This window comes from Dromiciops gliroides, chromosome 3, assembly GCF_019393635.1.
Source record: "Dromiciops gliroides isolate mDroGli1 chromosome 3, mDroGli1.pri, whole genome shotgun sequence".
Lineage (NCBI taxonomy): Eukaryota > Metazoa > Chordata > Mammalia > Microbiotheria > Microbiotheriidae > Dromiciops > Dromiciops gliroides.
In genome coordinates, this window is record NC_057863.1 from 589,205,864 (window position 1) to 589,217,264 (window position 11,401).

Genomic DNA, 11,401 nt, shown 5'->3' on the forward strand with positions numbered 1-11,401 from the left:
AAACCCCAAACCCAATAAAGTTCAAGTAATGGTACATTCTGCCTAAAGCTGGCACTCAGGTGACTGTGTGAGGTACTTCCAGATTTCACCTAGGAAATTTGTAGAAAATACAAAACAAATCCAAAGAAAGAAAGACTAAACCTGTGCTGAGGGGAAGAGCTGCATCAAGGTGAAGCAATACAAATTGACTCCTTATGTTTAGGAGACTTGCAAAGAGCAAAGTCTTGCCTATTTGTACTCCTTACCCTACTCCGGAGGTAGTCAGCCAGATTTCGACGTGTGAAATTAGCTGCTGCTGTGGGAGACAATTCATACCCTGGTGCAAGAGACAAAAAATCAAGACTTGTGTTGAAGTTAAATGGTTAAGTACAGTCAAATTTCACACTCTTCAATGTCTAACGCTCAAAATACAGAACCACACTGTTAAAAAGTTATGAATAGGGGCAGCTAGGTGGCGCAGTGGATAGAGCACCAGCCCAGGATTCAGGAGGACCTGAGTTCAAATCTGACCTCAGACACATAACAATTACTAGCTGTGTGACCCTGGGCAAGTCACTTAACCCCCATTGCCTCACCAAAAAAAAACAAAACAAAAAAAAGTTATGAATAGACTTAAATGGTCATTTTGTCTAATCTTCCAGGCAGGAATCCTTTCTATGTCATCCCTGATAGATGATCATTATCCACTGTGATGAGGGACCCACTCTCATAAAGTAGTCATTAGTGGACAATTCTATTAGAAATACACACAACCGGGGGCAGCTAGGTGGCGCAGTGGATAAAGCACTGGCCCTGGATTCAGGAGTACCTGAGTTCAAATCCAGCCTCAGACACTTGACACTTACTAGCTGTGTGACCCTGGGCAAGTCACTTAACCCCCATTGCCCCGCAAAAAAAAAAAAAAAAGAAATACACACAACCACAATCTGCCTCCCTGAAACCTAGTCCTATCTTTCTCACTGTCCTATAAAACTATGCAAAATCTAATCCTTTCTCCATGTAGCAGCCCTACAAAGATGTAGAGGTAACCTTCTGTGAGAAAATAATTATTAATAATGAATTTCTTGGGGGGATCCAGAGATCAATTTCAGTTCCTTCTCTCCCCACTCCAGAAAGTCCAGGAACTTCAGCAAATTTTGTCTTGGACAAGCCCAAAGGAACAACAGAAATGGAGCTTGATTCTTTTGTCTAGCTCAGTGATCCACACCTAAATACTGGATTTGGAGGATCTATTTCCATACATTTCCCTTATGTCATCTTAGAGATAATTTTAATTTGGACCACCCTCAAGTCATGTTAACCAATGGAATTGAATGATGCTAACCAATTAGCTTTGATCAATATATGCATCAAACATGCCTCTCTCAAAAGAGGATAAAAGCCTTGGCTATGGGGGTGGGGAGTGTCTCTTGGTACTAGCTCTTCTTTTCTTTGTTTGGGGTTTTTTGCAGAGCAATGAGGGTTAAGTGACTTACCCAGGGTTACACAACTAGTAAGTGTCAAGTGCCTGAGGCCAGATTTGAACTCAGGTCCTCCTGAATCCAAGGCCAGTGCTTTATCCACTGTGCCACCTAGCTGCTCCAGGCTAGCTCTTCTTCTTAGGACAGCGTAGGTTTTGACCACATGCTGTCTCTCTCAGGTTTTTCGCCTGCTTGTGCTAACTTCCACGTGGTCAATTCTGTACTGATATTTTTGTTGTTGTTGTTTTGTTTTTTGTTTGCAGGGCAATGAGGGTTAAGTGACTTGCCCAGGGTCACACAGCTAGTTATGTGTCAAGTGTCTGAGGCCGGATTTGAACTCATGGAGTCCTGAATCCAGGGCCGGTGCTTTATCCACTGCGCCACCTAGCTGCCCCCTGTACTGATATTTAATATTAATTAATAATAAATGCTTCCTACCAAAATGGTGCAACAGCCATTAATATATAAATAGCAATTAATTTATAAAATACACCAGCAGTATTTTTTTTTGTGAGGTAATTGGGGTTAAGTGACTTGCCCCAGGTCACACAGCTAATAAGTGTGTCAAATGTCTGAGGCCGAATTTGAACTCAGGTCCTCCTGAATCCAGGGCCAGTGCTCTATCCACTGCGCCACCTAGCTGCCCCAGTAATATTTTTTAAAAACACTTCCCTGCAACCCCATCATACCTCAAGTGCTCTCTTCACCATATTCCTTTAGCCATTCCTTATACATAAATGTAATGGAGCACCGGCCCTGGAGTCAGGAGTACCTGAGTTCAAATCCGTCCTCAGACACTTAACACTTACTAGTTGTGTGACCCTGGGCAAGTCACTTAACCCCAATTGCCTCACTAAAAAAAAAAAATGTAATGGTTTTGAGTATTAAAACAGGGGCAAATAGTATTCAATTCATCCACTAGAGGAGATAGATTTAAAACAAGGTATGATTGCCTTAGCTTATAACCACATAGGACACAGAACAGAACACAATATTCTTGCTACAGTTTTTTTTGGTTTGTTTTTGTGGGGGGGTTTTGGGGAGTTTTTTTTTGAGGGGCAATGAGGGTTAAGTGATTTGCCCAGGGTCACACAGCTAGTAAGTATCAAGTGTCTGAGGCCGGATTTAAACTCAGGTCCTCCTGAATCCAGGGCCAGTGCTTTATCTACTGAGCCACCTAGGTGCCCCCTCCTGCTATGGTCTTAACAGTATACCATGGGACTAGCATTTTCCTTTTCTGGATACTTTTCTATTAAACAGTCTATGACTACATCAGCTTTTTGGGAAGCCATACCAGTTATAGTAAACTGTCAGTTAACTAACCCGTTCTTTTTTTGCCACCATAAACTGTTTGACTAAGTCTCTCCCATTTTTTACTGGTACAGTTGATTTTTTAAATTGAAATACAAATATGTGTGTGTGTGTGTGTGTGTGTGTGTGTGTGTATACCTGTTAAATACATCTCATTAGTTTAGGCCCATCATTCCAGCCTGTTGAAATTTTTGGATTCTTCCTTTGTCATTCAATTTATTAGTTATTTCTCCCGTATTCATGTTATCCATATAAATGATAAGTCTACGTCTTTTCCCAAATTGCTAGTAAAAATGATGAACAAGAAGGGTCGACAGAGTACTGTAATATTCAAAGACCTCCTTCTAGTTTTACAGTGAATAATCTGCTCAGAATGTTATACTAATGCATTTTACTGAATACTTTTATAAAGAATTAACTGGGGGGCAGCTAGGTGGCGCAGTGGATAAAGCACCAGCCCTGGATTCAGGAGTACCTGAGTTCAAATCCAGCCTCAGACACTTGACACTTAACTAGCTGTGTGACCCTGGGCAAGTCACTTAACCCCCATTGCCCCACAAAAAAAAAAAAAGAATTAACTGATGCTTTCATATGCAAATTAAATTCCTTTCCAGTTCCCATCTCTACAATGCTGTTATGTACCTGTGAATCATTCATGGTCTAGAAAAGTTTTCCCTACTGCAATGTTCCTACAAAATGCTTTGTGCCTGAAAGCTGGCCTTTGCCATCAGACAAAGGCCCTGGCCTTGAAAACATCAGTGCCTCTTAGTCCTTGTCCTTTTAAACACCTCATTTTTCTATCACTCTTATACTTCTATCAGAATTCTCTTGCCTACAAATTTTGTTACAGTGCAGACTTTGGAATTTCTTCTTTCTTCTTTTTTTTTTTTAAGTGAGGCAATTGGGGTTAAGTGACTTGCCCAAGGTCACACAGCCAGTAAGTATTAAGTGTCTGAGGTCGGATTTGAACTCAGGTACTCCTGACTCCAGGGCCAGTGCTCTATCCACTGCGCCATCTAGCTGCCCCAAGGAATTTCTTTTTTTTACTAACAAGGCTAGCTAGCTTCACAAAAGAGCATTAAGAATAAGAATTACTAAACATATCAAGTCAAGGAGCCTGTCAGATCCTGGCTTCATATCATCTTGATGGGTCTGATTTCATCATCATATTCTAGGCCTGAATGGGGTTACATCTCATCACTGCTCATTCATACCCTGCCTATGAGGCCTGGTTTCCTAGAATTTGATGTGGAGAGACAGATTAGCTGTATTAAGGGGCAGTGCTTCTTGATGTCCATTTTTCTTTTTATTAAAATCAGAAACATAACCCTGAATATCAATATAAACAGTTAAATTAAGTAATTTTTGGGGGTGGGGGGGCAACGAGGGTTAAGTGACTTGCCCGAGGTCACACAGCTAGTAAGTGTGTCAAGTGTCTGGGGCCGGATTTTAATTCAGGTCCTCCTGAATCCAGGGCCGGTGCTTTATCCACTGTGCCACCTAGCTGCCCCCAAATTAAGTAATTTCTACCCATGTATTACATTTTAAAGTCACTATCAGTAGTTGATTTTTTAAATCAATTTTTATTTCAATTCAATCAAGCAAGCATTTTAGTATTAAGAAGCAGCAGCAATAAGTAATCTTTTAAATAAGAGGTGCTAAATAAACATTTGCTGATGAGGAATTCAAGTGAACCAGCCAGGGCTTTGCCTTTAACCTCTCCCAAGGACTGAATTTCCTTATTCTACAAAGAGGAAAAGCCAGGGCACAGAAGTCCTGCTCAGAGGACTACCTACCATTGCGCATCTTGTAGAGTTGTACATTTTTCTGAATGTATTCAGCAAACTGCACAGTGTCTCCAGCCTCTCCAACACAAAGAAGTAAGATCTTCTCACTCATCTTAAACATCTTGTCATGATCTGTCCAAAAATAAAACACATTCATCATCACAAATCATGTACAAGTCCAATAAATGCAAACCCTAAGCAAAAACAGATTTTAAAAAATAGACGGTATTCTACAATGTTAGGCAGAATTCTCATACTTCATGGCATGCCATCGAGAATAAGCACACTTCATGAATGTTATATGCCACTGGAAATTACATAGAATTTCCAGACAGCACCAAATATAATCAGAATACTTTTATATATTCAGGACTCTAACACTGAAGGGAAGTGCAGGAATCATGCCAAAAATGTGCAAACAGTCCTGAAGCTCATGATAACCAAGGCCTCAGAATTTCTTCAAGAGGTCAAATCAAGTTTTGGTTTTGAGGAGATATAGTAGAAAGCGACAGAATCTGAAGGTACAGAGAGGAGAGTGATACTATAGCTAAACAGACATCAAAAGAAAATGACCTTTGAAACGGTAAAAGGGTAACTACTGATGGAAATCTGTGGAGAAATCAACTGAAAATACAGATCACTATAAACACTGTAACTAATATCACCCCCAAAGCATAGAAAATATAGACATATAGACAAATAGACAACAAATTATGTGAAAATACATTAAAAAAATTAAATAGTCGAATCTTATCTGGTTATGCCAGATTCTTGTTTCGATTAGAGAGAAATCAACATTTAGGCAGCCATTAGTGCCTAAGGAACATAACTTCTCATATTCAAGCTGGGGCTTCAGTAAAACATAATCTCCCTATCAACTCTCACTTTCACTTTCAATTTTTCAAATACTGCTGAATAATCTTCCCTGGAAGACATGTTTGAAAGCTTCTGAAATGTCCCAATCCTTTAATAGGATTTGGAGAGCATAATGCTGCTGTTAAACAGTTTTTGAAATATTTGAGTGTTGAAACTGCCATTAATATGGCTGGGTAAGGCTAGAAGGAAACACACAAAATGTAAATGTAAAATTACTACTATGTGGCCTCAAGGTCAAATCTGTATGGACTGGAAATACAGAAAATCAAAACTGGATTTGTTACACAGGCTGGAGGAGCCTGTCAGTTTGCAAACAAGTTTAACATTTTCTGTCATAGCATTTAAGCTAGAATTCCAAGAATGCTATTTTTCATTGTGAAATCAACTTAACAAGTAACAAGTTATTTTTTTAGGTACCTACAGCGTGCCCAGAACTGTACAAGGAACGACAGGATACAAAAATATCAGTACTTGCCATGACTTATACACCTCAAAGAACTACCATAGTGCAAGAAGCTCTAGTTCGGACTCTGCCACATTTAGCTGTGTGACCTGGCACAAGTCACTTCACCAGAGACTCACCTTGTAATATAAAATGGAGCTAGTAAAGGAGGGAGAGGGGGAAGAGGAAAGGGAGAAAGAAGTTGTGTGATTTCTCTGATATAGAGGATTCCCCATGAGATAACTGCCTCTTCCCATGCAGATCATCAGGAACTGCTCTGAAACTCACTGGTCTTAAAGGAGCCTGAGACATTGAGAGATGGAGGCTTGCTCAGAATCACACAGTGAGGACATGTCAGAGGCTGACCGTGAACCCAGCTCTGCTTTCCTGGGTCTGAGGTCAGCTCTTTATTCACCAAACATTATCTCTCAAAGCATCAGAGAATCAAAGATATAGAGCTGGAAAGGACCTTTTGGATCACTGAGTCCCATCCCCCATTTTACAGATGAAAAAACTAAGGTCCATGGGGCCAAGTGACTTGCCTGACTTCAAAGGCTTTTTCAGGATCAAATAATAACATGTAAATGGTTACAAAGTGCTATATAAATCTAAGGTATTTACATTATTACAACTAAGTATAGAGTATATGCAGGCTCTCAGTAATGCAAGAATTTAGAGAATGAAAAAAAAAACAACAACAACTTAGAGCTGCAATAATCAAAGTAATCTGCAAGCATCTCCACAGACTAGTAGACAGGCCAAAGATATATAGTATTATAGTATACATAATATGCTATGGTAATAAAAACCATGTATATAGGACCTTGAACAAGCAATTGGGTCTTCCTTCACTTTAGGAAATCAGTCATCTTTTGGAAACTATAACTCACATTGACAACATGCTGGCAATACAGCCCCCTGTTCTTCTCCCCACATGTCCTCCAATTATATCGTCTGTTAACTACATGTGATTTCTTTTTTTTTTTTTAAGTGAGGCAATTGGGGTTAAGTGACTTGCCCAGGGTCACACAGCTAGTAAGTATTAAGTGTCTGAGGCCGGATTTGAACTCAGGTACTCCTGAATCCAGGGCCGGTGCTTTATCCACTGCGCCACCTAGCTGCCCCTACATGTGATTTCTTAATGTGATTTTAACAAAAAAGGAATAAAGCTTCCTTCTTGAATTACAGAATCAAAGGCTATTAGGAATCCTCTACTCCAAACTCTCTCCCACTACAGGAATTCCATTTCCAATATCCCTGACAGGTGATAGTCTCTGCTTTGAATACTTCCAATGATGGAGAAGTCACTACTTCATGCAGCAGCCTATTCTATTTGGGGGAAACCTTTAAGTATTTAAAAATGTTTCATTTTATTGAGCCCCCAGATCTACCTTTCCATAACTTCCAATCATTAGTTCTACTTCTGCCCTCTGGAGTTACACTCCCCTCACACCCCCAGATGAATCTATTTCGAAGACATATCATGTCATCCTCAAGCTTTCCTTTTTACAGTTCCTTTCATCTCTAATTCCTCTAGTGGTTCCTCAGATTAACCAGCTTTAGCTTTCATACCCCTCACCATCCTGGCCTGCTCCCTCTGCATGCACTCCAGTTTGTCAGCATCTCTCTTAAAAATGTAATGCCCAGATCGGAACTCAAGGTGGAAGGAAGTCAGAGAGAGAAGCAGGTAGACCACTTTGGGCTTCCTCCCTTTCTGTCTTTAATTGGGTGAAAGGATACTGGAAAAAGTAAAATGTGCCATAGTAATGTGATGGATTATTACTTATTATTCCCTTTTAGATATCACAATTATGATACTGAGCTTGCTGGATGTTCTACATATGCATCTCTCCTGAAGCTTTGTGTCCAGTGTAAGAATATAACTTTTCTCAAGAAGGAAGTATCATTCTAAGATTCAAAAATATACAGGTATTTCAGGAAGGCTTCTGGGCTTCAGTTTCCTTATCTATAAAATGGAAGGGGTAGGGTTAGAGATCCCTTTTAGCTCTAAATCTATGATCCTAAATAAATCTTACCTCATGCTCAAGTCATGTGTCTGACAAAATACTTAATTTCCAAAGTACAAAGATTCAAGACAGTGATGTCTCTTGTGGGGGGGGGGGGGGGATGGTATGCTCTCCAAGAGTAAAGTTCCCCAAATTAGTAAGCATTTTCACTTTGCATTTTCACCCACTTTACAAATAGCTTGAGAAAATGTCCATTCATACACTACTTTCAAGGCCTTATTCCATTAAATAGTAACATGTTCTGAATGAATGAAACTCAAGAAAAGCCCTACAGATCTTATTCCAACTCCCCATGTGATGAAAGAAAGACTAGCGGACCTTTAGGGCTTCAAGAAACTGAAGCTTCATTCATTTATTCTTCACAAGAGAGCAGGATCTGGAATCAGAAGAACTGCATTCAAACAAATCTCAGCCTTGCCAGTTACTAGCAGCATGACCAGGAGCAGGACTTCACTTCCTTGGGTCTTAGTTTCTTCATCTGTTAAATAGGGACTAAAGTGACCCCCTAAGATTCCTCCCAGCTCTAAATCTATGCTCCTACAATTTGTGTTCGCCACCCCTAGCCATTTAAAAGCAGTACTACTAAGTCATCCTTTAAATGACACCATATCTATGCTTAGTCATTTAAACAAAACTTGGTCTGGAAATAGCCCACTCACCTCTTCACCCTCTTTGTTTAAATGCCAAAGTGAAATAAATACCACGGAAACCTTGCCATTACATTCTTTAAAAGAGTTAATACAAGTTGCAAGGTAATTCCCATTACTATGTCCACCCTACAGTGAACTCAAAAGCAAATACGGAGACCAAACTTATCAAGAGAGACTGTTGTGGAAAGATCAAGGCTTGGGCCCAAAGTCTCGAGTTCAAATCCCACCTCTGACACATAGTGTCTAGCTGACTCTTGGCAAGTCACCTAATCTCTTGGGGCTTGTAGGCATGTAGCCAAAGAGGTGTCCACCTGCACTGGAAGAGGGAGTTTCCTCATCCAGGAGTTCCCTATACTACTGAAATCACAAGCCCAGCCCCAATCCCTATCCTCAGCTGTCAATAAAGAGTTAAAGTGGTAATGGAGAGGTGGAGGAGGGAGAAAGAGTTGCCCTTTTTTGCACCCCCACCTCTTGGAACAGTGCCTGGCACATAGTAAACAGTATATGTAAAATATTACTTTAGTAACTAATATATGTAACAATAGTAATTAATAAATGCTAGCTTACTGACTGGAAAGAATTTTGGGTCGGACGTCAGGAAATCTGTGTTCTCTTTCACACAAGATTTCCCTTCTCTGATCCTGATTCTTCAAATATAAAAAAAGGGATAGTGATACCTTTAGCATTACACGTGACTGTGAAGGAAAAGCTTCAGAAACGACTTGTTAATTTTATTATTAATAAGACCATGAGAGTCGCCCTCCACCTCCACCATCCAGGAGTCAGTCACAAAGCTGCGTCTTACAACTCCAATGTGATTTGAGCAAAGCGCACAGATTTAGGTCTCATTTTACAGACAAGGAGAACCAGAGGGAAGGGACCTGTGGTCCCTCCCAGGTCACGCAGAAAGTAGCAGAGCTGGGACTCGAATCCAGGTCTCCTGACTTCACGCACCGCCCCCACGCTGCCTGCCCCAGTCAGGGCACAAGAGAAACGAACGAGGCCGGAGGTGGCCGGGGAGAGCTCCAAGCTCCCTCCCTCCGACAGCCCAATTAACAGCATCCACCCGCCGGTCTAGGCGTCAGAAGGGGAGAGGGCGGCAGGGTCCACGCCCCCGGGAGCATCGCTGCGGTAGAACGCCTGGGCCCCGTTTCCTCCCGCCTCGTTCCCTCTAGCCGGGCCGGACGAGGCGTCACTCACCGTCCTTCATCTGGATGATGTTACTGGCGGCCACGCGGTCCGAGGCCACCAGGATGTAGTCGGGCCCCTGAATGCCAATAAGGTACTCCATGGCGGGCAGCGGGACAGGACTGGACTCAGCTCGGGCTGGACCTGCCTGCGGTTCCTTGTCTCCGCTGGCTCAGCGGTGAGACAGCACCGCGCAGGCTGAAGGGGAGGGGGAACGACCGCCGCCGCCGGCGCGCTCGGATGACGTCACCAGACCTCGCGAGATCTGCCTGCAGCCAACTCCGGCCTGGCCCCGGGAAAGGATAATTACGCGACATCTTGAGCCCTGCCCGCGGGAAGAACAGGCTAAGGAAAGGGGCTGAGCTTTAAATCGCCCCGCCCCCTTTGAGCGCCCCTCCTCTCCGGACCTGGGCTTCTCTAGCTCTGTCTCCTGGCTTGTTGTAAGATACCTCATCCCTTATTAAGTGCCTACTGTGTGCAAAAACAGAGAGGCTTGAAACACAGATTGAGACACAGTCCTTCCTTCTCTTTCTCTTTTCTTTTTCCCATTTTCTTCTTCTCCCCCTACCACAGACCCCTTCCCCAAATTTCCCCTTCTATTCTCCCATTGACTCCCTCCTTCTTCCTTCCTTTTTCTCTCCCTCAGCTGCATCTCTCTCTTCTCATCTCTAGCTTCATAGCTCTCCCTCCTTCCTTCAAGCCTTCCTCCTTCCCGTCTGCCCCAAGTTTCTCCTTCCCTCCTCTCCCTCTCAGCCCCACATGTCTCCCTCCTTCCCTTCTCCTCTACCCCAAATTCTTCCCTTCCCAATCTTACATCTCTTCTTCCTTTCAATCCCACATTAGCTCTACTCCCTCCTTCCTTCCACTCTCCCTTAAACCCCATACCCTCCCTTCTCATTCCTTTCACCCCTCTTGTCTTTGTCAGCTTCTACTTTTCATCTTCTCTCTTCATATTTTCCCTCCATCTCTTTCATTTCCAAACATCTCTTTATGATTCTATGACTCTCAGGCTCAGCCAGGTGGATTTAGTCACTCGTTCATCCATTATCAAAAAATACTCAGTCCATACTCAGTCCGTTCAGGGGCAACTCATCAGTCCGGGAGAGGTGGCCCTCCAGGTTTTCATTTTCTTGGTTTCCAAAGCTATTGGAGTCCCTCGAAAAGCTGTGCTTCAATGCTTACTGTTTATCTAGCCGACCAAGGAAAAGTTGCAAACCTTCAATAGCTAGTTTCCTTCATGCACAGCTACAGTCTCTTTCCTGTTCTCAGAGAAATGGAATTTTATCTCCAAACAACTATGAAAATAATGTTCCTCTGCAGGAATTTGGCCCCCTTTCCCTTCCAAATTGCCCTTTCCCGCTCTCTTCTTTGGAAGGAAGGAGTGCATAATCCACCCATGGTTGGAAGCTGGAGAGATCATTGGGACACTCCTTTTAGAGAGATTCAATCAAGATCCTGTTCTGAACCATCACTGAGTAGTGCTGATAGGGTCATTCTACCTCCCCCTTGGCTGATTTTGTTCATGCCCACATAGTGATGTTTGCCAGCTCCCTATAACTGAGATGGGAAAATATTTTGCTAACCTATGAATGTCAGTTATGATAATTGTGTTTAACCTACAACCTTCCTACCTACCAAAGAGTTCATCCTCTGAAAGTGT

General features: G+C 42.3%; 1 protein-coding gene across 1 annotated transcript in view; it reads right to left on the reverse strand.

Moving 5' to 3' along the window:
* Window positions 1-9,970, reverse strand: part of PSMB2 (proteasome 20S subunit beta 2) — a 32,016-nt gene extending 22,046 nt beyond the window's left edge. Inside the window, exons 1-3 of the mRNA XM_043998601.1 lie at window positions 9,754-9,970; window positions 4,568-4,690; window positions 246-316 (exon numbers count right to left, since the gene is read on the reverse strand). Of these exons, the coding sequence (XP_043854536.1) occupies window positions 246-316; window positions 4,568-4,690; window positions 9,754-9,844 (285 nt within the window). The 5' untranslated portion in view covers window positions 9,845-9,970. The remainder of the gene's footprint in view (window positions 1-245; window positions 317-4,567; window positions 4,691-9,753) is intronic.
* Between the last annotated feature and the right edge of the window lie 1,431 nt (window positions 9,971-11,401).